The sequence below is a fragment of the Phodopus roborovskii genome, unplaced genomic scaffold (genome assembly GCF_943737965.1).
Source record: "Phodopus roborovskii unplaced genomic scaffold, PHOROB, whole genome shotgun sequence".
Classification (NCBI taxonomy): Eukaryota; Metazoa; Chordata; class Mammalia; order Rodentia; family Cricetidae; genus Phodopus; species Phodopus roborovskii.
The window spans coordinates 2,631,067-2,658,806 of record NW_026126448.1 but is presented as its reverse complement, the minus strand read 5'-3'; the positions used below and the strand labels follow the sequence as shown (position 1 = coordinate 2,658,806).

The 27,740-nt window shown below is 49.8% G+C and overlaps 1 protein-coding gene across 4 annotated transcripts in view; it reads right to left on the bottom strand.

Moving 5' to 3' along the window:
- Nucleotides 1–1,519: 1,519 nt before the first annotated feature.
- The window catches only part of Ttc39a (tetratricopeptide repeat domain 39A), a 50,012-nt gene continuing 23,791 nt past the window's right edge, over nt 1,520–27,740 (bottom strand). For 3 of the 4 annotated variants that reach the window (XM_051188447.1, XM_051188449.1, XM_051188448.1), the window contains exons 3-18: nt 24,144–24,275; nt 23,175–23,251; nt 22,762–22,829; nt 20,900–20,964; nt 18,691–18,790; nt 17,992–18,057; nt 15,824–15,932; nt 14,970–15,037; nt 14,833–14,892; nt 13,615–13,776; nt 7,001–7,092; nt 5,197–5,317; nt 3,518–3,629; nt 3,075–3,189; nt 2,325–2,441; nt 1,520–1,948 (exon numbers count right to left, since the gene is read on the bottom strand). In XM_051188447.1, coding sequence (XP_051044404.1) covers nt 1,828–1,948; nt 2,325–2,441; nt 3,075–3,189; nt 3,518–3,629; nt 5,197–5,317; nt 7,001–7,092; nt 13,615–13,776; nt 14,833–14,892; nt 14,970–15,037; nt 15,824–15,932; nt 17,992–18,057; nt 18,691–18,790; nt 20,900–20,964; nt 22,762–22,829; nt 23,175–23,251; nt 24,144–24,275 — 1,585 coding nt within the window. In that variant the 3' untranslated portion in view covers nt 1,520–1,827. Of the gene's footprint in view, nt 1,949–2,324; nt 2,442–3,074; nt 3,190–3,232; nt 3,265–3,517; nt 3,630–5,196; nt 5,318–7,000; nt 7,093–13,614; nt 13,777–14,832; nt 14,893–14,969; nt 15,038–15,823; nt 15,933–17,991; nt 18,058–18,690; nt 18,791–20,899; nt 20,965–22,761; nt 22,830–23,174; nt 23,252–24,143; nt 24,276–27,740 lie in introns of those variants that run through there. The other variant, XM_051188450.1, reaches the window with a different exon arrangement.

Genomic DNA, 27,740 nt, shown 5'->3' with positions numbered 1-27,740 from the left:
CCATGTGTTAAAGATTTCCAAAGGTAGAATTAGCTGTCACCTCTGTCATCTCCAAAAGTGCCCCAAGATTTAGTGTGAGTTAGGCATTAAACTGATAAGTTGGCCAACAATTTTGCTTGTTGAATTCTAAAGTAGGCTTTAGAATCCAGCTACCTGGTTTCAGATCTTTGTGATGGATTCATGGTGGCTCTATGGTCCTAGGCAAGTTATTTAGCCTGTGTTTTCTCTCCTTGAAAGCAATCAGTCCTTACTTCATAGGGTACTTAAGGATTACAACTACTTTGATAGCAACTAGCAGATAGTGAACACTTATTATTAGCTGTTTTCTATAGAGCAAAGGCTCTTGATTTTTGTTTTTTCCCCCATTTCAATGAATGGTTGAGATAGGGTCTCATAGCCTATGCTGACCTTGAACTCAGAATGTAGTAAGTGTAGCATGTGTCCTTGAATATTATTATTGAGGCAGGTTTCCATGAAGCCCTGGTTGTCCTGGAACTAAGAAATTCACCTGCCTCTCTTACTACCACTGCCACGTGTCACCATGTCTATTTGGATGTCCAGTATTGTGAAGTGTTCCTTACTGTGAAGTAAAACAGCCCTCTCCAGTTGTTTGCAAGGTAGTAGCTGTGATGCCTCTGACTGGATGTCTGCTTATCAACTGTATGCCTCCAAGGAGCTCTATTGCTTTTAATTGGCTTTGTGCAATGGATGTGGGTTTATGCTGTTGGTGTATTGAACTTTTCAGAGAAATTGTGCTAACTCCAGTAGAACAGCACCTTGTAACCTTGGGAACAGGTATGAGATGCTCCCATTTACTGCTTGGATTTCAGAATCTACCCTTCAATGAACTGTGATTGCTAGAACATCATGAAATTGTTGAAGAGGCACTCTGACACTCTGAAAGGGTCTATATTTGAAGTAAAAGATGAGATTGTTGCCAGGCAGTGGTGGCACACATCTTTAATGCCAGCACTTGGAAGGCAGGCTGGCCTGTCTGGTTTACAGAATGAGTTCCAGGACAGTAAGTTTCAGAACAGCCAAGGCCAAGAAAAAAAAACCCTCCTCCCCAAAAGGAATTAAGAACCTCAATAATTATATTGACCTGGGCCTGAGCTTAGGCTTTTTAGGGTCTTCACTTGGGTATCAGGTTGTGACATTTTGCTGTTGATAGCTATATTGGAAACACTCCCAGTCTGACTCGAGATGATAGGGAAACCTGCCAAGTATGAGAGACCTCATAGGGAAAATATAGTGCCAGCCACCCTGCAGACCAGGTGAGCATTGCCAAGGCACCATTCAGATGCGGTGCCCGGCAGACATGGAGTAGCCTAGGATGAAAGCAAAAGCACTTGAAAGTCTTGAGACAGGTTTGTAACCTTCTGAAAACAGATGAATAAGGGTTTTTGGTTATGTTTGTTTGGCCTTATAAGAATCCCAAACTGCATTTTTTTTTCATCCAAATTCATATAATTTTTAATTTGGCTTTTTTTGGTATGGCCTTGTAAACAGATTTACAAGCAATTTTAATTTTCTTTTTAATGCCAACTATAATCCCATCAATTTATTTCTAAAGAAATGTAAACTGTTCATACATCACAGTGTTAAAAACAAGTACCCGTATGTGTGATAGGGCCAGCAGAAGACTCCACATGCTCTGCCCTAGGCAGGCCTTGGCCATACTGGTAGAAATGCTGCACAAATATTCTTGTGCCATCCCATTGGAGCACCAAAGTGGACCCCAAGGAAAGGCAGGGGGGAGGGGAATCTTTTGAAATGTTTCCAGGAGCTCTGTGTGTTCCTCTCTCAGCCCAGGAGTGCTGCAAAAAGCTACAAGGACACTGATGAGACAGTAGATCTGTTGCCATCTAGGGAAGATCTGGCCTGGAGCGTGGCTGCCTGGATTCGAAAATGGGTCCTTGATTCCATCGAGTAGTTCTTGTAGTTTTGCCTAAAGGGGAGCAAAGTCAGATTCAGGAAGCTTGGCTGTTCTAGAAAATGTGTCATACATTTGAGGTATGTGTGACACCACCCTTAGGACACTGAGCCTTAAGCCATGGGAGGCTTATTTAAAGGGTCTACTCTCCTTCCATTACTATCATGAGCTTGAAGTCAGGAGACTTGGGTCTTTATACACCATCTTTTGTAGCTTGTTTAGGGGTGGGCCTTTGTGTCTAGAATTCCAGCTAAATTTGTAAGTTGAGGGAAAACTCTTGTGGTAGATTAGAGCTGCATTCCCAGAATACTACCCTTGCCAGCAGCCTCACTGTATGTAGCCAGCTCTGAGGGAGCACAGAGAGGAAAATATGGAGGTTGACCAGCCTTACTTGGCGGAGTCTAGGAGTTTGATGGCCTCTTCATTTCTGCCTTGCTCCATGAACAGCAGAGCCAACTCCAACAGGGCATTTGGTATCAAGTAGTGGTCATATTTAATCTTCTTTTCACTGCAGAATAGAAGCAAACATGGCCCATCCCTCAGGTCCTCCCCACTGGTGTGGCCTTAGCTCACCTGCCTGTTCCAGGCTCAACCACTATCTTCTGCAGGTTGAATGATCTCAAACTAGGAAGCTTGCTTTGGAACCACCAGCCTTGATGCGAGGGGGAGGAGTGAAGGGAGGCCAGGAAGGTATGAAAAATCCTGGAAAAGCCTGTTCCTTTCTGGCACCCACTGACCCATGCTCCATGCTGCCCTGGAGACCTTTATATTTTTAATTAGGAGGGAAGGTCCTTACTGATGTCACCTGAAGCTGGTTTGTGTTCTGTGTCCAGCCATACTCCCCTTCAAACTTTCTCCTTTAGCATGCTAAACTTCCAAATTTACTGAAACAAAGTCTCACTATGTCTTGGCCTCAAACTCTTAGAGGTCCTCCTGCCTCTGCCTCCCAAGTGCCAGGATTAAAAGTGTGTACCATAAACCTCCAAATTAAACATCAGCCCTATAAACTTTCCTGGTATAGCTCATCCTTGCACGGAGTGGACATGAGCACATGTGTGATGAATGAGATGAGTGGAGATAGCACTGGAGTGCAGTGGGAGGTGGAGAAGCCAAGCCTAGAGAAGCCACAAGAAGTACTTACTTGGCAGAGATGCTCCTGAAATTCTCTTCTGCCTCCTGGATTCGGCCCAGGTATTTCAGACACAGGCCTTTCAGCAGTTTGACCAAGCAGTCATCATCTGTTGAGTACTCATTCTCTGAGAATAAGGGTGTGGGGGAAGAAGGTAGGCTTGCTCACTTCTGCAACAAACAGTTTTACTCAGGGAGCCCCTCTGTGGAACCCAGGACACAGGTGAATCAGACAATTAACCTCAGGGGACTCACATCTGAGAAGAAAAGACAGTTACTCAAAAGAAGGCCCTGGACAAGGAGACAAGGGACACTTGCTTAGAGGAGCTAACACTGGTCTTCTAAAAAACTGGTTACTAGAATAGAGGAATGAGAGGAGATTTTTGGCAGAGAAACCTTCATCCCTAAAGACCTGACCTAGCCTGGCAGGTTCAAGAGCCTGAGAGTAGTAGTCACCTGGGCCCATTGCCAGCATCTCTTCAGCCTTGGTGATGACCTCAAGCATCCCATCAGTGAGTTTCGGCTGCTTCCCAATCACAGCATAGCCATTCCAGATGTACATCATTTCCTGAGAGTAGGAGTGGGGCAAGTCAGTCCTGGGTCTCTGCCTCAGCAGGGTCTCAGTTTTCCCATCTATAAAACAGGCAGCTCAGTTCAAAAGATCTGAGGCCTTTGGGTCCCTGATCTTCCAGGTCTCCCAGCCTGTGAAGCTGTAGGGCTGAGGATAGTGTGGAGGCAGCCTTACCAGCAACTTGTTATTGAAAACGCATGTAATCTATGAGGATTTAGGGCGGCCCAACTGCCAGCAGGTTTCAGTTACTTTCCTGCTATGGTCACTATGAAAACTATTATGACCTCTCTTTATCCAAACATCTCCCTCGAGGATTGGGCCCTGCCAGCACTGTCCCAGAAGCCATCCCTGCTCCAGTTGGCAGGACCTCCCCTACTGGAGGAAACGAAAGCCTCTTAAGACAGCAGAACCTAAGATTGACAACAGTGGGCTCAAGGATGGCAGCCTCTTCACGCAAATCAGAAAACATCCCTATTGCTTTTCTCCTCGACTGACATCAAAAATGTCAGATAATGGTTACAAATGCAGTTCATATAAAGCCCTAAAAGACTGTTAAGCAGATTCTTGTTACAATGCAGGTTTAAATCAGTGTTTAAGTTGCTCTGGTCTCAAGACAGCAAACCGGCTGTGAAGGAAAATCAGCAGTAGATAGCCTGGTTTAGGCCTGTCCTTTCCCGTTTACCTAATCATGGATCACTTTCTACATAAGTAGCATTTACATTGTCAGTGTCATCACATCTCCTGCCTTTCCCATAATAGTCTCTTCCCCCATTTGATATTTTTTTTGGAGACAGGGTCTCATGTATCCCAGGCTGTCCTCAAACTCACTGTGTAGTTTGAGGATAACCCTCCTGCCTCCACTTTCCAAGTCCTGGGATTACAGATATGTGCCACCCTACTCAGTCTGTCAAATACTTCAAAACACTTACATAGAGGATACAAGCTCTAAGAAGAATAAACTGAGTAAGGAGAGGTCAGCTTAGAAAGTATTGGACACAAGTCATCAGTGGATCCTAACACCTCTGCATGAACTGGGCCAGGTGGCAATGAAGATGTTGACTTCACAGTAGGAGAGCTGGACAAAAGCATTTGTTCAGGATGCCAGCTCCAACCATGCATGGAATTAACCTAACAGTAGCCCTGAATTCAGGCTCTGGAGCCTCACAGCTGAGTTCAAACCTGACACCCCATCTGCGTGGGCAGACAAGTTTGGTCATCTTTCTACTGACCATGCTGTAGGCCTTACACCCCCTGCCATGCAAGTTTTGTTCAAAGTCAAACATAACCTGAGCTGAGACCTCCCACCCTCACCTCAGAAAAGGTTGATCTAATAAAGACAATGTAAATAGCAATTAGAATCCTGTGACAACAGAACAAGACAGGAACAAGAACCAGGTGATCCCTCTGCTTGGGGCTGGGGTGCTGCTGCCTAGTGTCTAGGAGAGCTGCTCTTCCTGCCTTAAGGCATCTGCAGCCCATTGGCCTGTCTCCCCCGCCCAGGTGAATTGTGAAACCCTCTCCAGTCCATTCCTCCACCTGCCCCAGAGGCTGTCTTCCTACTCACCAGAGCAGGGATTGGCAATGAGATGGGGTTGGGGGAGAGGTAGCGTCTGGACTTCCGGATGGCAAACTTCTCTGTGGGTAGAGATTTCCCAGCTATCTTGAGCTTCAAACCTGGCACTGCTCTGAAAAAACAAATGGGGAAAGAAGGGTTAAGGGTTCTGTTCAGTGGTAGAGCCCCTGCCTAAAATATTCAGTTCCCCAGCAACAAACACAGCTGGACTATAGGGAGAATGAAACAGGTCTCCAATCTCAACTTGGCCTCTCTATGTAGGTCTCAGTTTCCACACTGCATGATGAGAGAACTTAACTCTAAAAAGCATATCAAGGTTCCAGCCAGTGGTTATGGTCACAGTCCTTGCATGACCGGGTTGTTTGCAAAGGCCCCAGAGCTGGCAGTGTGAGAATGTTACCTAGATACCCTGCAGGCCTGCCTCCTGCTTATCTCCCCTTGACGCCCAGGCCTTCCTGGGAGGGCCCACAAGTCTAATCCCAGTTTCACAGGCAAGAGCAACACCCGGAGAAAGGGAGGGACCTGCACAGACAAACCCTTAATTAACTCCAGCCTCCTGACTTGTGGCCTCAGCTGTTTCAAGGGTAGAATAAAATGCACACAGCTGGGTATGCCTTGGCTAGAGCCTCACCCACTACCAGGCCACTGGGTGTGGCTGGGATCTCAGACCCCAGGCTGTAAGGAAAGAACTGGACTGATGAGGCCACTGTAGATTCCTTGCTGCTTATTTATTGCAGAACCTCTCTGGGTCTGTTTCCTAATCTCTAAAGCTCAGATTGTACCACCTCTCGAGCTTTCTGGGGGTGGGGAATTCTGTGAGCTGGGACCACAGTTTGCTGTAGTAGCAGGCCCTCAACAGGTAAGTGCTTTGTTACAGCACTAATCAAGGTCTGCTAATGGAGCCAGCCAGCCTCATCTTGACCATGGAGGAAGGCTCTAGACTCCATCCTCCAACTCCAGGATGGGCTTGCTAACATTTGACCCTTCACAAAAGGCAAATAAGTGAGAAAGAATAATGAAAACAGCAGCACTCTGGGGGAAGTCCAATTGGTTCCAAGTTCTACTCCAGGGTCTTCAAATACATTTTCCAATTGCACTGCTTTTTATTCCTATCCTTTGGGAATTGTCCAAAATGGATTTAGTTCTGTAGCTTCTCTGTGGCTGTAGCTAACTCTTCCTCTCTGGACCTCAGTCTGGTGGTCTGAATGAGATATGTCCCCATAGGCTTAGGCATTTGCACACTTGGTCCCCAGTTGGTGGCGCTGTTTGGGGGTGGTGGTGCTGTTTGGGGGGGAGGTTTAGGAGGTGTGACTGTTCTGAGGGAGTATATCACTGGGGGCAGACTTTGAGAGTTATAGCCTCACCTCACTTCCAGGTCTGCTCTCTGCTCTGCATTTGCAAATCTGATCTCAGCTTGCTGCTCTTGCTGCATCATGCCTGGTGCTTGTTACATGTCTACCCTCCCCTTTACCATCACTCCCCTGCCATCACCTCTACCATGATGGACTCACCCTCTGGAAATGTAAGCCAAAAAAACTTCCATAAATTGCCTTGGTCACTTTATCACAGCATCAGAAGTAATAGTGCCTATCTGTCCTAGTGACCAGATGAAAGGGATGAGTGCTAAAAGGTTCTGACAAAACATATTCAAATTATTCCAACGAGCTGCAGCGATGAGTGATGGCCAGAGGGGAATAAGGGCACAGGACACTCAGAGCTGGGAGTGCCTATCCTATCACTGCAGTTCAGGTAGCCACAGTAAGGCCTACAACAAGAGCACCATGGTGGGGCCGACCTGAATAACTCCACTTCATCATCCCCGAAAGGCTTGTAGTCTTCCTTCCCAAACATGCTGAGGTAGGCGGCCTTCATGTAGATGTAGGTGGCCTAGGGGAGACAGCAGCAGTGAGTTAAAGAGCCACCCTCCCTCCGATCACAGCTCCACACTGTCGCCACCTAGACTCCAAGACCTGAGCAACATGCAGGCCCACTAAGACATGGGGAGCATGGAGGGGTGCTACTAGGAAGCAGTGACCACGGTGGCCTCTGAAGGCTGATGGGAAGATTGAGACTCCCGGGTACCCATCTTAGTGGAAGTAGAAAGGGTCGCATGGCCTTCATCAGGGACTATATGAAAGAGTCGTAAGTTTAGAACAGGACTCTGGCAGAGGTGGGGTAGACCTACATCACTCACTTTTACACCTTCACCTCAGTGCATCCTAAAGAAACCATCTAACAGGACCTTGCCTGCTAGATCCATAGGCCACCTGACAGGGAAAGTGGGGAGCATTGCTTGAGCTGCAGAGTGACACACATCAGCACAAGTCCCACAAGAAAGGTGCTGGGGTTTGGGTGAGAGACATTCGGCTCTGTGCTGCCCTCAAGTGGCTAAGTTTTGAAAAGGCTGTCTTTCCCCTCCCCCTCCCCCGCCAAGGAAAACACCTGCTAGTAGCCACGAAAGGGGTGGAGAAGGAAAGGGAACCTGGAATCTCCACCAGCACCATCCATGCTGAAACAGCCTCGAGGTGGCCTGCACTTCAGACCGGGGACCAAGCTGGTCTTTGTGAGTGTGTAACGGAGTCTCCTCATGAAACCATTAACATGATTCTCCCCAGTTCCTAACGTTGTAGGGACAGTACCTCATGTCTAGTACACATAGTCTAAGCCAGTCCCATAAGCAGTGGGGATAGTCCACAGCCTTCACCCCAGGACATCATTCTCACTGTAACACTGCCTCAGACACAATCAGTTTATTCTGCTTTGTAAGCTAAGAATTTAAAGCTAACAGTAGGGACTCTAATTAGCATGAATAACCAGGTCAAAAATCTTGTGATGTCTAAGAAAAAAGAAAAGGCTTTAAAAATGTTAGTCTTGCTAGGTGGTGGTGGTGTCACACGCCTTTAATCCCAGCACTTGGGAGACAGAGGCAGGTGGATCTCTGAGTTCTAGGACAGCCAAGGCTACACAGAGAAGCCCTGTCTCAAAAAACAAACACAAAAAGGTTTGACTAACAATCAACCAATTAACAAGTTAGGATTTAGGATCCAGGAATAGTAATTAGTGTCCCTGACTGCAGCAGCTGGGAAGGTGGGCAGGTATGTCATGAGATCCTTAGCTTCAATGTAAGCTTGAGGCTAGCCTGGACTAAGTGAGCCCCCCCCCCTCTCTCTCTCTCACACACACACACACACACACACACACACTCGGTAAAAGTTCTACATGGCTTAGCAGGCAAAGTGGTTGCTGCACAGCTTTAACAGCCTGAAACGGGGAGAATGGACTCCACTAGCTGTCCTCTTGCCTTCAGACACACTGGCACTCCTGCCCACAATCTATGCACAACAATAATTTAAAAATACAATAGGCACAAGTAGATGAGAAATATCTGGGAAAATGTTCAACATCCTCATCCATAAGGGAAATGCAAATCAAAGCTACATTGGAGAAAACCAATGGGAACAATGGTGAGGGTGTGGGGAAAGCGGGACACTCACGTATCTGCTAATATGTGTAAACTGGTGCAGCCAGTGTGGAAATCAGTATGGACATCCTTCAGGTATAAAATAGAGCTATCCTCTGATTGGGATACCCCACTCCTGAGTGCATACTTAAAGGAGTAAGCTTCGGCTGCTGCCGAGGCTTCAGTTTCTCCAATATTCTCTGCCAGCCTCTTGGTGCCAAGCCTCAGCTGCTTTTCATGACTCCTCTGTGCTTTCAAACCCAGCACCATCTGGTGACTTACACATCAAGTTCAGCTGCTAGTGCAAGGTACAAACGTGGTGGCCTCAGTGATGCTGATCTCCTGTTAATCACCGCTGATTCTTCTCTACTCAAAATAGCAACCAGCCTTGATAGCCTTTGACTCTCAAATCCCCCTCTGGAACATCACAAGCCAGGCCTCCATCACCTTCATTACTCAAATTCTTATCTCCCAAGCTCTCACAGAACATCTCATCAAGCTTTGAACACTCAATGGCTTTTCTAACCCAAAATTCCAAAATCCACTCACAATTCTCCCCAAAACACGATCAGGTCTATCATAGCAACACCCCTTGTCTTAGGGTTACTAATGTTATGAAACACCCTGATAAAAAGCAAGTTGGAAAGAAAAGGGTTTATTTAATCCAAAGTTCCATATAACCATTCATCAGAAAAGTGAGGGCAGAAACCTTGAGGCAGGAACTGACACAGAGACCATGGAAGAGTTCTGCTTATTGGCTTGCTTCCTATGGCTTGTTCATCCTAGTTTCTTCAAAAAAAAAAAAAAAAAACAACCCAGGACCACCAGCTCAGGTGTGCGTCACCCACAATGAGCTGGGCCCTCCCACACCAATCACTAAGAAAATGCCCCACAGTCTTGACTACAGCTGGATCTGGGAGGGGAGGTGTTTCAAGATAAGGTTTTTCTGTGTAGTCCTGGCTGTCCTGGAACACACTCTGTAGACCATGCTGACCTCAAACTCAAAAAGATCTGCCCACTTCTGCCTCCCAAATGCTGGGATTAAAGGTATGCACCACCACCCCTGGCACCTACAGCTGAATCTTTTAGAAGCATTTTCTTAATTGAAGCTCCCTCCTCTTTGATGATGACTCTAGCCTGGGCCAGGCTGATATAAGACTAGCCAGCACAGTCATAGCAACAGAAAGCAAACTGGAGTTCGATGGATGGATAATAGATTAGATAGACAGACAGATGTGTGACATGAAAGGAAAAGGGAGACAGGAGGCCAGGCGGTGGTGGCACACACCTTTAACCCCAACACTCGGGAAGCAGAGGCAAGCGGATCTCTGTGAGTTCAAAGCCAGCCTGGTCTACAAGAGCTAGTGCCAGGACAGCTTCCAAAGATACAGAAAAACCCTGTCTTGAAAAAAATCAAAAAAAAAAAGGAAGACAGGGGAAAGGAGAACTGAGGAGGTGTTCATCAAGGGGTGGGTATAGGCGAGAGACTGAAAATAAGCCAACTACAGATTATACGTTCATATATATATGTATATGTACATACATACATATATATGCAATAAATAATTTTGTATGCTAACCTCCAAAAATTTTTAAAGATTGTTAAGTTTAGCTTGAGGTGGTGTCTCACATCTCTAATCCTGACAATTGTTAGGCTAAATCAGGAAAATAACTGCAAGTGTTAAGGACAGCCTGAACTACATAGTGAGTTCTAGGCTTGGGCAGAGTGAGAGACTACATTAGGGTTTCTATTGCTGTTATGAAGCACTATGACCAGAAGCAACTTGGGGAGAAAACGGTTCATTTTACCCATGCTTCCAACAACAGCTCATCATAGAAAGCAGCAAGGGCAGGAACCTGGAGGCAGGAGCTGATGCAGAGGCCATGGAGGGGTGGGGCTTGACCATCATGGCTTGCTCAGTTTGCTTTCTTATAGCATCCAGAACCACCAGCCCACAATGGGCTAGGCCCTCCTACATCAATCCCTAACTCCTGATCTTATGGAGGCATTTTATCAATCTTCCCAAACAAAACAAACAAAAAGCAAAAGATGGGCTGGGGAGCTGGCTCAGTGGGTAAAATGCTTGCTGCACAGGTGTGAGGGCCTGAATTCAAAACCCCAGCACACACATAAAGCCAGATGTTGTCACAGGTGTCTGTAAGCCCAGGTGCCTGGGACTGGGGAGTATGGTTGAGTTGGCACAGGGCAGGCCCAGGGAGATCCCAGAGCTCACTGGCCAGCCCACCCAGCTAAATGGCAAGGTTAACATTCTGTGGAGAGACAGCAACTCAAAAAATAAGGTGCAGAGCAAGAGAATGACATCTGGAAGTCAACATCTGGCCTCCTTCATAGATCCATGTGCCAAATATATGCTCTGGCACACAAACATGAGTTATTGAGTAATAACTATCACATATGAAAATTAATATGTGGTCTCTTATATTCAAGAGGAACACACAGGCTACATAGATCATATGAGGGGACAAGGGAGACAGACCAAAATCACTAAACCACAGGAGGAGCTAAACAAGGATACTGGACAAGACTTTAAAATTGTAGTGATACATGATTTAACCCCAGCCATCCCCCTGCTCCAGACCAGAGGGACTCCCTCCAGAAGCCCACTGCAGCCTGAATAGTCCTCCTTCAAGACACACATGGCCCACCCCTTGATTGAACCTGTGTTGTCCCTGATAGGGGACTTTTTTCACTAGAAGCCAACTCAAAACATCTTGTGTGCTTCCTGTCTTCAGGATGGGCCTTCTATGGGGCCTTTGCTTTGTTCCATGTGTACTCCGTGCCTAGGCTAGGGTCTAGCATTGAGAGTGCCCAGCAAGCACAAACATTCAAGGCCCTCTCTGCCCAAAGATCCTCTCAGAATCTCCACAGCATCTTCACATGCCGTTTTTTCTCCATCCCTCCACAGCCCTTCAGGGGCTTTGCCTGTGAAGACACTTTCTCTGGTAGGCTCTCTCCTCTAAGAGCCTCCCTGCCCCCACCCCAACTGGCCTCTCTCACCGTCACTGTACACCAGCAGTCCGGGACCACAATCACCCTTCTGATCCAGGCCCTTCTCCCTGAGGTCAGCTGTTTACCCTCTAATCCCACAAGTGTTCACCTCACTGGAGTAGGAACCCCAGGCTGTGCCAGGCAGACAGTGCCTTCTCTAACCCCGAGCAGTAGCCAGCGGAGGCTCATGCCTGCAGCCCCTCCCCCAATATACCACAAGCCCTCACCAGTGAACACAGCCTTGGCAGTGCCCTCACCCCCCAGCCCTGGTTTCTTGCTCTGGGTTCTGTCTGCCCTCTCACGTCCTCCTTTTCCCTAAATCTTCCTCCCTGACTGCTCAAATGTTTCACCTTCCAGAATCGGCCCTCTTTGTCCCCTGGTGGGTCTTCCGGGGGCTGCCTCTGCTCCCAGACTTCTGCCTTTATAGGACTAAGCAGTGTCACCACCGACCGAATTCCTACCATCTTATCCCCAGGCTACAAGCTCTGGGCCAACTCATGGTCTCCACAGGGTGAACTTTTAGTGGTCCCAGCAGAGGAGCTGAATACAGGAGCTAGCATATATGACAATGTGCACAGACAAACCCAGAGTTGGAAGCTATAGGATGCTGTGGCAGTCTGGCACTGGGAGAGCAGAAAGGGATCAGGCCCCAAAACTGAAGCCACTTTTCACCGGAAACCTATCTAAGGCAGGCAAATGCAGACAGAAGAGAACTCACTACCCCAAAGTCACTTGGTGAGGTGTTTCTCACAGCAGACCTCTCCATGCCCGAGAAGTCTGGCCTGCCCACTGCACCTCACTGTAGCTGTGTGGTCACGCCAGGCCTCCCTGTTCCCATGTGGGTGGATGCTGCTGCCTGCCTCACTCCACAGGAAAGATTCTGCAGTCATATTTAATTCACAAAGGTTCCTTGAGGCTTTGTTCTTGTCGGGAGTGGGGAGCTAGGCCCCCCAAGGATGCACCTTCAACAGCAGGAGCCGGAGCCGCAAGGCAAACCCAGCCTCCTTGTGAGGACTTGGGCACGGTGAAAAAGGAAGACAAAAGGCTAGAGACAGGGTGGGTGATTACCCAGGGGAATGTGCTCCCTCCCAACTCCACCTGCCCCAGGTTTTCTCTTCAACTTGGTTCCCAGTGAAGAGCACGGAAGAGTCAGAGTCAGAGAGTCCCTTCTCTGACACACCTCTTCCAGTCACATCCCCTCATTTTTCTTCTGAAAACACGCCTCTCCCTACTCTCAACCTTCCCGCTGTTTCAGATGTTGACAGGAGATGTCTGAGGCTTAGTTTGGTTGAAATGAAGAAGATGTAATGTGGGGGCAGCCCTTGGCCACCTCGCCTGTTGTGTGAAGAGAGGACACAACTGCTAACCCAGATGATAGAGTTGGAACCCCTGGAGTCAGGTGATGCCAAGTAATTTCAGTTATGTGAGCCCACAAGCCTCCAGGGTTTTAGATTTGTTTCACCCCAGTGGTCACTAGACCCGCTGGGGCTATTTGATTAAAAATAAATAAAATGTAAACATTCAGTTGAGCTGGGCATGTTCTATGTGTCCATGTGGCTGGCAGCTACCATACTTGAGTAGTGCAAAAGAAAGAGACCCCTGCCATAGTGGACATTTCTATAGTACATGCATAGACATGAGTCATGTCTCTATTCCTTGTGACTACATAGCTGTGCTGATGCATTAGAGTTGAAGGAGGGTAGCTCACTGACGAGGGGGATGCTTAGAACGAACACATGTGGGCCTGGATTCAGTGCCCAGCACCAAATCAAGTGTCTCTGCTTATCACAGCTTTCAACTCCTCCCAACCCTGAGTCCTGTTCAAACATTTGGTTCTGATTAGATCCCAGTGGACACATACATGTTCAGTTTGGGGTCTCCTTGGCCCAGCTAGGTGACCCCTGGCCACCCAACACCCTGCCCCACAATGTTAGCCCACCTTGGACCAGGAGTTCTCCTTGCTCAGCAGGTCAGCGTAGAAGTAGGCCATCTTCCACTGGCCCTTGTAGGTGAAGCACCACATGAGTTCCCAGTAACACATGTGGTGGAACTGCTTCCAGTGTTGCTGGGCCTCACAACACTCCTCGAACCGCCGGATGGCCTGTGGGCAGCTGCGGGTCAGCCTCGAGGACCCACCCAGCCAACACCTCTGCACCCCTTAACTCCACAGCAGGGATGGCTCCCACAAGGCATGGTGAGCACCAGGTCAAGATGGGGCCTGGGAAGCCAGGGAATCTGACTTCCTGCCTGGCTCGAAGTCTGATAGGCCACAGGCCCGTGACTGCCTCTCATTTTGACTCCAGAGATTTGGTCACGAAATGAAAGTGTGGAACAGAGCACACTGGGGTGGGGGTGGGGGTGGTGACGGGACAAGACAGGACGAAAAGGTGCTAATACTGCAGTGTTTGCCTTGGTGTGAACATTGTATGACGATGTGGGCGGAGGCCAGGGGCCAACCTCAAGTGTCTTTCCTCAGGAGCTGTCCCTATTTGTTTGTTTTTGAGACAGGGTTTCTCTGGGACCTGGGACTCCCCAGTTAGGCTAGGCTGGCTGGCTAACAAACCTCAGGGATGCACTGTCCCCACCCCCAGCACTGGGATTATAATAAGCATGTGCCATCATGTCTGACTTTTTCACATGGGTGCTGGGAACTAAAGTCAGGTGGCCTCTTCATGTGCCATCTACCCAGCCCCAGACGGTGTTAATATTATACTGATATAATAATGTCTGCACCTCAGAGAAAATGCCAAAGATTCTAGTAGTTTCCATGGTTACCCACACCTGGGGATTTACCCTGGTAAGGCTGGCTGCAGACTTCCAGGACTCTATAACGTGGTCCTCTACGTTGGCATAGTGCTCTGACTTGACCCTGACTGTGACCTTCCCTGTGTAGCCCTTTCCATGGTTCTTTCCCTTCCTACATCAACCCACCACCACGCCCTGCACAGCAGCTTTCCTGATGAGAAATGCCAAAAGCCATCGCTCTATCCAAAAACCTACAGCACAAACGCCAGTCTCCCTCCTCCCAGACGAGCCCAGTCAGATGTGCCTCTCCCACCAGGCTCTTTCATGGGCTTGCCCTACCCCCAAGGATGCTTCTATACGTCTAATTCCTCACTGGGCTGGGACATTCCCAAAAGACCCCCACATCACTCACAGCATCAATATTCCCTTTGATAGCTTCAATCCGCCCGGCAAAGAACAGGAAGATGGCACCCTGCAATGACACTCGTGAGGGTCTGTGTGTCCACTGGGTTCGGGCGGGATGGGGTGGCCAGCAGGGCTTGGTCTCACCTTGGGGTATCTGTTCAGGTAGGGCTTCAGCAGTTTCTCTGCCTCCTCGATGTTGACATTCCCAGTACCTGAGGGTGGCAAGGAGACATATTGCTCAGGTTACCACTGGGATCTATACTCCTCCCTAGCAACCTGCCAAGGCCTTCTTGGGTCTTCTGTGTTGTAATTTAAGAAAAGTGGTGCATGAGAGAAAGACGCCACGAGACACAGTTCAAGCAGAGGGGGTTTTGTTTGTTTGTTTTGTTTTGCTTTTTATTATTAGGGAAAGGGATCATAAAAAGGGAAGGGGAGAGACCAGCCTCCAGAGACAGGAGCAGCAGGAGAAAGGAGGAGGGGAGAAAGAGGAGAGAAAAGGAGGAAAGGGAGGGGGAGGGAAAGGGAGAGAGACGGGAGGTGGGCAGGGGCCCTTTTAAAAGGGAACACAGTGACTATGCACAGGTGGTGCTCTTCGTGGCTGCAGCTGAGGGAGTATCCTGTCAGGACTCCATGGGCAGGCCAGTACAGATGCCTGAATACTGACGCTCTGTCTTTCCCTCTGAGGAATGGCACGATTCTCCCTATTTCTATAGTGACAGGAGGCTTGAACAAGCTAGTGTGGATACTGCCCTGGCACATCACAGGCTCAACCTGGAGGCCATTTCTGAGTCTGCACCTAGAGCAAGGGACAGCATCTTCACACCTTCCACAAGGTGGCGCAATCACCCCCATTTCACACGTGGAACCGGTGCAGAGAGGACGTGGGTGTTCAAACAAGCCAGGTGCGGCAAGCCGGCTGACCTGGCTCTGCCACAGTCTTAGGTGGATGTCAGCCGCTCACCCGGGAGCCCACCACCTCGACACACCGGGTCTCCTACCGAGCACGAAGGTGAGGAAAGTGTGGTAACACAGCAGCAGCATGACACACAGCACTGCGCGGAAGCTGTGCCCCGTCGCGCCCTCCTCCAGCTGCAGCAGCCCGTAATCCTGGGGCGACAAGAACACAGGCTGGGAATCCCAGAGAATCACTGGGTAGGAAGGAGGGCAGTTCTGAGAGTCTGTTGTCCGGGAGACGGGAGACAGGGGCGGTGGCGCCAGGATTGTCATCCTGAGCCAAGGGCTGCCCTCCCCTCCCACCTCTCCATCTGTGCCTACTCTTGACCCTGTCGTGGGCATGGAAGCCAGACCGTCGCCCAGCCTGCTTGGTAGGAGGAAAATGACTGTAACTCCAAGTTGGTGCTGGTGGTGCCAGGAAGCCTGGGCCCAGCCCCAACCTGTAGTCTCTGCCTTCCATTTACCTTCCTCGGTATTCATGCCCTTTCTCAAGTATAGGCCTGTCTGGCCTACCTGAAACCATCCACAGCTGCCCCAGTTTGGAACAGACTCCACCCAATGAAGTACAGCTGCGGGTTGGTGTGGACCTTCCCACCTCAGCACCCTGAGACCACCTACCCAACTGCCTGCTCTCACCCACAAAGAGAAACCACTCGAGCCGAGCCGTGGCCAACCCCACATCTAGTTCTGAAGACAGCTATGTGGCACTCTGGGTTTGTTCGCTGAGATGGGGGTCTCACCATGTATCTCTAACTGCCCTGAAACCCACAATATATTAGACCAGGCTGCTGACCTTGAACTCGGAAATCCTCCTGCTCTGTATGGCACTCTTAACACTTTTTTTTTCCGTGATTAAATAAGATGGATTTTGCCGGGGGTCGGGGTGCACATGCCTATAATCCCAGCATTCGGGCAGATCTCTGAGTTCAAGGCCAGCCTGGTCTATAAAGCAAGTTCCAGGACAGCCAGAATTGTTAATTTGGGAAAACCTGTCTTGGGGGGGGGGGCGAGGGAGATGGATTTTGTATAGTAACATTTCCTTTAAAAGTGATGTCATTTTGGGATAAATAACAGGTAAACCAAAAAGTAGTGGTTCATATACACGGCAGGTGCCAGGAAAAAAACAGAAAAAAACATACACACCAGCATCTTCAGGACAATGGGAATGTTGTGGAATATTTAACTATGTTGTTTATGTTGCAGAATATTAAACTGTGAAAAGATGTGTTACATTCGTTTATGCTGTATTTGTTTAATAACATATAAGTGTGTTGCATTTGTTATACCTTGTCTGCCTAAGGCACCTGATTGGTCTAATAAAAAGCTGAATGGCCAGTGTCTAGGCAGGAGAGGGATAGGCTGGGCTAGTGGGCAGAGGGAATAAATAGGAGAAATCTAGACAAAAGAGGAACAGAGAGAATGAGGGAGAAGGAAAGGAAGGCACACAGCGCCAGCCAGACACGAGAAGTAGGAGAAAGATCTACAGAAGATACAAAAAAAAGCCCTGAGGCAAAATGTAAATAAAGAGAAACAGATGAAAATAAGAGCTAAGCTGTGGCTGAGCATTCAGAATTCATAATAAGTCTCTGTGTCATGATCTGGGAGCTGGGTGGTGGACCAAAAGAAAAAGGCTACATGTGCAGCCTCTTAGTTTTACAGGGAGGAGGCTCATGGGAGAAAGGGAATTGCCTTGGGTCACAGGGAGGGGAGGAGGCTGAGAATGACTCATGACTTCCTGGACAGTGTTCCTCCTGAAGGAGGCCTCCTTGGTCTGCTTCCTCCAACCCCTGCTGGTGTACAAGGTTTGGCCTTAATGAGTCCCCTGATTCCCCCTGAGGTCTGGTGCACAGGGCTCCCTGCACACTCACTGATGGAGTAGGGGCACCAAAGGCTGACCTTGAACGAAGGACTAGCTCAAGATCTTTGAAGTGAGCAGGAGACCAAGGGGGACTACAGCGTGGCCTCTGGTCCCTATGGGGCTGCCCTCACATCTACCCTTACCACACAGTCCCTCCACCCTGCGGACGTCAGGCACGAAGAGATCCGTGGCCTCACAACCCCTGCGGGAAGGCTGAGGCTCAGACAGATCTAGGCTCCCCCCAGGGTCAGAAAGGATTGGCAGCAGGCCCCAAGGTCCCTCAGCCCCACTCTATCTAGCCCAGCTCCAGCCCTGAACTGGGCAGATGGAGGGTACCCAAAGATTGGCAGTTACCTTGTTTCCTGAAAACCCGACGAACTCCAGCAGCCTCAGGATCCTAGTGGGAAGCATGGACAGCGTCTGCAGGGACAGAGGAAGTGAGTGTGTGGAGGGCATCCTAGGGAAAGTCAGAGGACCCCACCATAGCCTGCCTTTACCCAGGTAGGAGAGAGTGACCACCTCGTTCAGACCCACACCAGCCTTTGAACCATCACCCTGGACTGGCTCCTTCCTTCACAAGCAGGCTCAGAATTTCTATGTCCTTCCAACCCAGGACGCTGTTCCATCTGCCTGGAATTCCCTTCCCTGCCTAGAACTCTTGGATCTAAGTCAGCTCAATGCTTATCTCTGTCCCCTGGGAACTCTCCAGTGGCCCTGAAGAGAACTTGGATCCCTGTCCCCTGTGGGATACAGCTGCTTTCAGGTCTCTCCTTCCCAACCAGTCTGAATTTCTGGGGTTGTCAACGTATAATTACCCCACTCGGGGTTCAAGCTTACCAAGTAGGCACATGTAGATTCTCAAGGTGGTTACCCTCAGTGACATTCCAACCCCAGCCCCTTAAGGCTGGTCATAGTTAAGAATCATCTCTAGGTCCCATGCCAAGCACACAGCCAGGCACAATGGCACATGGGGTGACCTTGTGTGGGACAAGGACATGCAGGGGAGCTTCATCTGGGGCCCAGACACTGAGGAAATGAGGGGCTCATACTCACCAGGTTGAAGGCTCCCACACCAAGCTTCACCCCTCCTTCAAAGTGCCTATGGCTCTCTCCCTTGCAGTATTGTGAGGACTGGACAAGGCTGTCCAGTTCCCTGTGGGAAGGATGAGTGCTTAGCCACACACTGGAGCCAGGCTGGGATCCATCCCCCCATCTCCCTGACAGGGTGGGCTCAGCACTCAACAGTGCTGGGTTTAGAGTTCTACAGACCCAAACAGCTGATACCCAAACCAATTTCCATCTTGTCTTCCACGGCAAATGCGTGTTCCTCACCCCTAAATGGTGTCACATTTGCCCTAGTTGTACAGTACCCTCCACTGGCCTCAACTGTCATCTTAGGCTCGATAATTCTTTGGTAGGTGGAAGGAGAGAACCTGTTTCCAGTGTCGGATGTTTAAGACATCCCTGCCCTCCTCCCTCATCAGTGGGACAACCAGGATGTCTGTGGAGCAATGTCTCACAGGAGGCAGTCACCCCCAATGAGAACACCCTGTCCCCCAGGACATTTCCTTGGAGTTCACTTGGCTGGAATCAAACCCTCTTTCTCCTACGTACCAAAAGCACAGAGTCCCCAGCCCAACACAGAGGCTTTCTAGACAGCAACCACCCCTAGACTTCTCTGTGAGGTACTAGAGGGCAGCAGGGAGCACAGTAACCCTGTCCTGTTCCCACAGCAATACCCTCTAAGGGACAGTCCCCACCTATCACTTGAAAACAGAAGAACCCTGGGGCTGGACTTGCTCTGGGGATAAATAGGGTTTCTCAGATGGTATTTACGTGGAGAGGTGATGTGTGAGCTAGAACCCAGGAGGTGAGTTAGAATTAGCCTGGTGCAGAATATTCTGACAGAGGCAACGTTAGACACCTGTGAGACCCTGATGAGTTTGGCATTCTTGAAGAGCTGAGGGCGGGCCTAAGGGTCTGTAGCAGAGTAACATGAGAGGCAGCACTGTTGCGGGAGGGGGCAGTCATGGGCTGACTGGACCCGGGGCTCCATTCTGTAAGCAAGAGGGGCCTCAGGAATTGGGAGGGGTAGCCTGACCAGGTGTGTGCTCTGTGCTCACCATTCTAATAGCTAGCAAGGACACTGGAGGGACTAGACTAGAGCGCTTGTCTAGTGTCCCTAGACAATTCCAGCACAAGCCTTTAGCAGTCGTGTGCAGGGAGCGGTCATTCTGGTGGGGGAGGTAACGACAGCAAGTGTTCTCAAAATGTAACTGGAAGAAAGTTCCAATGTATAACTAGGGGAGGGATGGCTGGGTTTTCAGAGCTTTATCTGACGTCATGACAACTTGAAGATAAGGGACTGCAGCACCACACTGGGTAACAGTGCTCTGGGCTAGGTTTTCAGGGTTTTAACCATCAGCACAGCTTGTCCCTGGATCAGAGGACTTTTGTCAGGGACCCAGACACAGTATGAGGATAATCTAGCCCTTGCTGCCTGTGGTAGTGTGAATGTAATTGGCTACTATAAGCTCATAGGGAATACACTATTGGGAGGTGTGGCTTTGTTGGAGTAGCTGTGGCCTTGTTAGAGGAAGTGTGTCACTGTGGGGGTGGGCTTTGAGGTCTCATATATGCTCAAGACATGCCCAATGTCTCAGACCACTTCCTATTGCCTCCAGGTCAAAATGTGGTCAGCGCCATGTCTGCCTGCATGCCACCCTGTTGCACCATGATGATAATGGAGTAAACATCTGAAAATGTAAGGCACCCAAATTAAACATCTTTCCTTTACAAGAGTTGCATGATCATGGTGTGTCTTCACAGCAATAGATATCCTATGACAGGGAGCATGCATCTGTGTATGCATGTGTGTACGTATGTGTAATCCTGTGTGTTAAAAAGGTCAAGGAAGACTTTATAGGAAAAGTAGCATCTGGGTCTTTATAGATATGTACTTCTGCTGTTGTTCCTTAAAATCCTCTATCTGTCCACCTCTCTGCCCATCAGCACAGGCTGTTTGGGTAGACTCTGGGTCATCCTTTTCCCTAGCAGACAAGGCATTCAAGAATCCAGACATACAAGTATAGCCAGAAAATCAGGAGAACATTATTCCAGAAAATGGAGGTTCTGGGGTGCAGACATTTGTCTAAGCTCACAGCTTTCTAGACTTTTGGCCTCCCACAATGCAGTCTGAGGGGACAGGTAATAGATTCATTGGCCCTAAGCTCCCAGCTCTCCAGAAGCTGGCCCCGCTTACTTGTAAGTCTGGTAGCTGTTTCGGACTTTGATGCCACCCTTGATGAAGCTCACCATATTCTCATCCTGTGGTGGGAGAGACGAAGAGAACTGGGTCCAAGGCAGGTAACTGTAGGCTGGAGGGGGTCACACAAGGCTATGGGCCTTGACAGCCCTCCACCTTGTGCCCAGATCTATGACAGTTGAGGCGGGAGTGGTCAGAGCTCACCCAAAGCAGGCTGCCACAACCCCCTTTCTCAGACAGACAGACAGACACACACACACAGAGTCAACAGTGTCCCCCTCTAGGTAGAAGGACCATGTGAGATGAGGAGGGTTGCTCATTGTTGGAATATTAAAGGTAATTACTGTACTGTATTACAGTCCCAGCAATCCCCAGCAATACCCCAATCCTAGGTGTCCTCTCAGACAATAAATGAGCATGGGCTGAAAAGCATTATCAGGAATGTCCACAGCATCAGTGTCCATGAAACCAAGAACCAAAGCAATCAAGGCTCACCCATGGAAGCTAGGTAAACTGAGGCATTTGCATAAGAGAATATTATACAGTCACACAAAGACAGAGAATCCAAGCCCCACACAAAGTCTTTATGACACAAAACCAAAGCATAACCATATGCTGTTCAGACACAACTGGGAAGCACTAAGGCAGGGATGAAGAGGAAAGTAATGGCTTCTGGGACAGTGTCAGGATGGAGGGATGAGTCTTTCTATGTAGGCTCTGGTCCCCAGCAGAATCAGGGTATGCGTGATAATAATATATAAAAAGCAAATAAAATAAAATAAAGGAAGTAAATAGCACCCAACACTAAAATGCATCTACCCTCCTCCAACACGCATGCATACATGCACACGGGTGATGACTGTCATGTGCCAACCAAGGAGTTCTAGTAAAACTGTGCAGTGACAGTGTGCACAGTTTCCACGTGGTAGGGAAACCCATCTCTGACTTGGCCAGACCCAAACTCAAATCCCAGTTCACTAATTTGCTAATGCTGTGATCCTAGGGAGAGCAGCCCTCCGCTCGAAGACTCTGCTTTGCTGTCCTTTGAAGGGTTAAGTAACAAGTGTAAACACATCAGAAAGGATCTCATGTGGGAGGTATGCAAATACAACATATCCAGGGAGACAGCTCCCACAGCAAAGTGCTTGCCACACAAGCCAAAGGACAGAATTTGATCCCTGGAACCCATTTACAAAGCCAGATGCACTAGAGTGAATCTGTAATCTCTTCCAGAGAATGGAGGCAGAGACAGGAGAATCAGGCTCTCAGGTCAGCCAGCCTGGAGCACACAGCTCAACAGCAGAAATAATGAGAGCTTCTACCTCAAAAGCAAAGTAGGAGAACCAATTCCCAAAAAGTTCTCCTCTGACCTCCACACGTCTATGACATGCCCTTCCCCCTCTCCACCACAGGCTCTCACACCGCACACACAAATGCATGCACTAAATAAATATATTAAAGGATGGAGAGAAAGAGGAAGACACCCGATAACCTCCATTCTCCGTGCACACACCACACCGCATACATATGCACATACCGCACCGCACACACATGCACACACCACACACGTGTAAAAAGCCTGTTATACTATTTGCAACAAGTGTTTGCTGCATAAATAAAGCAAAGCAGACTTGTGACTTGTGACTCTTGACAGGAGCAGCAGCAGTTACCCGAAGGATTGAGAACACGGGGTGAAAACACCTACCCTCCTCATCCATCTCGGCCAGGGTTGGGACTCTGAGCCTTAGACTTTGCCACTTCTCAGGGAGCAAGTCATGCTTGGACTTGGTAACTGCCCCAGAACTCTAAGGCTCTTTGCACATGTGTGGAGCGGGCTGGGGTAAGGGGAGCTTCCTTACCTGCAGGAAGGTCAGGGCTGCTCTCTGCAGCAGGCACTCTGCATAACAGACCTCGGCATGGATTTCCTCTGCAGGAAAAGAAACAAAGTCTGGGGTTCTAGGCAGGAGGCTCAAGTAAAGGGGCATATAAAGTCACAAAGGTACTTTCTACACAGCCCTGGGCCCAAGGAGCAAGGCCACGTTTTCCAGACTTCCAGGTGTTTAGCTGATAATACTGTCCAATGGGTTGAATTTCTGTTCTAACCCTTCCTCCAAGGCCCCAGGCCAGAGCCACCTGTGTCCCAGCATTAGGCCATACAGCCCCCTCGGAGACACCAGAATGGATAGCTTTTTTCCCCTCCCCTACACCCTATCCCTCCCCCCTCCCTGGGCCACCAGAGCCCATGCTTGAAAAGACATCTTCAACACCACACCTTCTGTGAACTGGTCCATTGTGGGACGGTGGACTAGGTTGCTAAAAGAGTCCGACATGGAAGACTTCCTCCGATGCCTGGAGAAGGAAAAAGGCCTCTGGTGATTCCATGAGGTGTAAGAGGGGCCAGCCTATGTCACACTTGTCTTTGTACACACACGCCCTTTGCTATATTTTCAAATATTTGAAGGTTTATAGGCCCCTCCTACAGGATTCTGGAGACTCGGGTCCACAGCTCTCCCAGGCCAGGGCTGGCTTACTGGAATCCTTCCTTCTTTACCGTGCTGGGGTTCAAACTTACAGCACCCCATATGCTGGGCAAGTGCTCTACCAAATGAGTCACAATCCCAACCCCTAGTCTGGCTTTCTAGTCTTTTGGCCTTTGTTGCTTGCTGTCTCTGGCCACCCTCTGGGACCATGCTCAGGCATCACCTCCCCAAGAGCCATCCACATTGTGGCATGAAGCCCGTAGTGACTCCAGTGTCTGCCTCACATTAGATGTCGGGGATGGGGGGGGGGGGTCTGGTGTGAACAGCAGAACCGCCTGGGCCTGGGTTAGAGCGGAGGTGAGAGTATACCTGGTGGTAAATGACGCCACCAGTACACAAACACTCAGGGACAGTTAGCTCATTTATACACTGTGGACTAAACTCACCAGGCCCTGCCACCAGGTCCCCAAGGCAACCCTGTGACTCATCACACCTCTTTTATAAATGAAGGAAGTTGAGTCCTGAGAGAGACCTGCCTAAGACCAAATAAAAGTGGCAGAGATGGAATCCATTTTCTCCCCAGTGATTGGCTCAGACAAGGCTCTACAGCCAGGCCAACAGGGACAGCTCTCAGCACTGGAGGACACAAGGCCTCTTAGCCAGAAGCAGCAGTACTTAAGAGACACACCAGGAACTCGGTTAGGAAGGAGGCAGACAGAAGGGCGGTCTTGCTACCCTATCCCCACCCCCACAGCCCCCACCTCTGACACAGAGACTGTGCTTCCTTCATCATGTTGCCAGCAAGCAGGATGTCCTGGGGGTCGAAGGTCATCATGGCCTGCATCTCCAGGATGGTGGCATAGGTCAGTGAGTGGTACATGCTCTCCTTGGTTCTGTGGGACAAAGTGGGTATTGAGAGCATCGGAGGTGGCCGGCTGGCTGCAGGAGACAGGGTTCCAAAGTCTAACCCTTTCATGGCATCTCAAATGACCTCCATCCAAGGAGGAAGTGGGAGAGCAGGGCTGGGGGTATCAATGTGGTCACAATGCGCGGCAGACAAGAAACCTGCCAAGAGTTTAAAAGCTAATTACAAAACAAAAGCTCTTTTCTTCCTGCTGAGTGACCTCAGTGACCTTCCTGGGGAAGGGGGGGGACACAGGTGCTGGCCTGAGGCTGTTCTCACCCACACTGTACCTGCCTCTTGCCTTCCTCCCCCACTCTGGTCCTACCTGTCCCCAGCGCCCTCTAGACCCATTACTACCTGCTTCCCCATCTCATCTGAACCTCCCAGCTCTCAAGACCATAACCAGCAAGATGGCTCAGCAGGGAAAGGTGCTTGGCATCCAGCCTGACAACCCGGACCCCTCACACTTTCCTCTTTCAGGTCCTCCCCAGGCTCTCCCCCAAACTGATGTCTTTCTCCTAACCCACATCTTTCGACTCAGTCACCACAGCCCTCAGTCATCAAGATCCCTGGGAATTCAGGTTCCTCCTTGGGACCCACATGCCTATGACAAGGCACAGACAACACTCAGCCCGAGTGGAGCACAAGCGTAACTCTCCCTCTGTAGACTGTGGGTGCCACAGGGCAGGGCTTGATGTGACTCATCTCTGTGACCTGGTGTGATGGGGCTGAGCCAGAGCAGTCTCAGAAAGCCTTTACCTCCTGCCTGCCCATGCTCAACCGACCCAAACTCTAGACGAAAGAGTATCCTAGAGTATAAGGACAACATTTAGCCCGATATGGAGAGGACAATGGGCAAAAAAGTGAGCTGGAAAAATGTCCTCGTTGCACATGGAGGAACCCCTTAGCAGCCGGGAACTTGGCTGTTACCCCAGCAACAGGGGGTGATGGTGCTGGATGACTGGACCACTGAGCCTGGCTGGGGACAGCTGCCTACCATGGCAGAAGCCTGCACAGTTTGGTTCCCTTCCCCAAATGTCTTTGTCACTGATTCACAAAACTCCTCACTATCAGGCCAAAGCTGGCAATGTCAGAGGAGAGATGCAGGGTTTTATTGTTAGATCGTGCAGTTTTAGTTAAAGCAAACCCTGTGGAGGGTTACTCTTTTCCTACTGGGTGACCCTCAGAGGTTAGGTTTTGGGGTTTTGTTTTGAGGCAGGGGCCTAGACTTCATTTAACAGATCTCCCTCTGCTTCCCAAATGCTGGGATTGCAGCATGCACCTGCTATAGATCAAGATTCTTGAGGACCAAAGGAACAAAAAGGCTGGTGGATTTCTCCCTGCCCTGACAGTTCCCAGAAGCCTTCCAGCATGTGCCGTGACAGATACTCTGAGTAAGAACAGTGGCCAGTGGAAAGTGTCTGTCTGTCTGTCTGTCTGTCTGTCTCTGGTCTGGAGGGTAAGGGGGGATGGGTGCTGAACCTGGACTTGACAGTCCCTCAGACACAGGCTGGAATCTTGGCTGTGCCAGGCACCTGCTGCATGACTCTGATAGGTCTTCAGGCCTCTCTGAGTCTCAGGATTCCCCTTGGTAGAAAAAACAAGTATAGCCAAGCATAGTGGAGCACACTCTTAATCCCAAAACACTCGGGATGCAGAGGCAGGCAGATCTTTGTAAGTTTGAGGCTAGCCTGGTCTATATGGCAAGTAGGCCAGCCGAGAGCCCCACAAAGGAAATAAAGAGGAAAGAAGGAAGGGAGGAAGAACAGAAGGGAGGAAGGAAGGGAGGGAGGGAGGGAGAAAGAGAGGAAGGGAGGAAGGGAGGAAGGAAAAGTAAATATAATAATCTTTCTGTCCTGGAGTTTTTACAATGATTGAAATTGTTCTTCTAGATTTCAGGCCACATCAACCCGCTCAGTAAATCCGAGTCCCTCTGTCCTGCCAGAGTCACTTCCTTGAGGGCCTTCCTACCAGGGCCAACAGCATCCCTCAGAACATTCCCAGCTTCCCCAGGGTCTCTTGGTCCTATCTTCCCACTCTCTTTGGGTCCTGAGCCCCAGGACTCAGCCCTACCCACCAAGCCACACCTGCTGGGCTCAGAAGGAAAGTGCCCTGCCCAGTCTGCTGGCAGACAAAGTGGAATTTCTAGTCTGAGACCCAAGGCCCTAACACATACCTGCGGCTAAGAATCCTGGCCCTCACCAGCCCACCAGCTGAATATTACAACCTGGAATGACCTGGAGTGGGAAATGGGATACAGAAGTATGGTGGTCCCTCCAAATTCAAACACCCAGAGCTTTACGTGTGCCTTACAAGTTCTCGTTTGTACATGTGGCACTTGGACCCCTGAGCTGACCCAGCTCTGTGAAAGGATGCCTCCACCTAGGGTCCAGACCAGCTATCACGAGGGTGGACAGTGCAGGTGGTGGGCCTGGAGGCTTCTTAAGCCCCTTCCTCCACTAGCAGTCAAGGCTGAGGCCTTGTCAAATCCTGGGCAGCCTTCCTTCCCTGCCTCAGCCTCAACATCTGGCCTCCTTGCCCTGAGCCCTCTAACCTTCTGCTGTACCCAGTTAGGAACTCCAGACTAGGGCTATACAACTGCCCACTCCCCCAGGCTGCCACTGAGCAAGGCTCCAAGGAACTACCCTGCAGACAGGTGACTTCTGAGCTGGAGTCAGCCTCAGCCAAGAGCCTCATCCTGCTCAGAGACAAATTTCCTCTCCTTGTCATCCCCTCAGTACAGCTTAGCAGGTGGCCTCGCCTCTTCCTCAGGGAAGCTCCCGGACATGGCACGGGCAGACCCTGAACTTCCTGCACCAGGAACTCACTTATCTCTACACATGCCCTTTTCTACCCCCTCTCTCCTATTTGGGAGGAAGCCACATGAGGCCCTTCCAAGCAAGGTGACCAGGCCACCCTGCATGAGACCTGGGAGAGCCCAGCAGTCCAGAATGCAGCCTGCAGCACAGGGTGGGGCTGGACTGAATCCAAGTTCTGCCACTGACAAGCCATGGTCATTTATTCAACAGGAGAAATTATTGGAGCTGCCTCTGTGTTCCAGACAGTGCCTGGAGACAGTGCTGAGAGTCATAAGCCAGCAAGCAATGCAGACAGTCTTATTCAGAGATGTGGCATCCACACAGCAGATGCAGAGGCAGGGAGGGGACCGTGGTAAACCCTGTCAAGCCCAAGGAGCACAGAAGGGTGCTACACCCTTCACTGGGGTCAGGACGGCCAAGCAGACCTGTGTACAACACAGAATCATGGATGACTGCGGACCGCACCTTCTCTGAAGTTTCAGTGGGTGTAAATGGGGCCAAGGGGCCGTGTTGTTACTGTTGACCACCACTCTCCAGCAGTGGCTCTCTGTGAAGGTGATGAGGCACTCTTGCTCCTCTTGTAGAAGGAAATCTGACAACTTCTGGTTGTTATGGGTGGAGTGTGATTTTGGTTG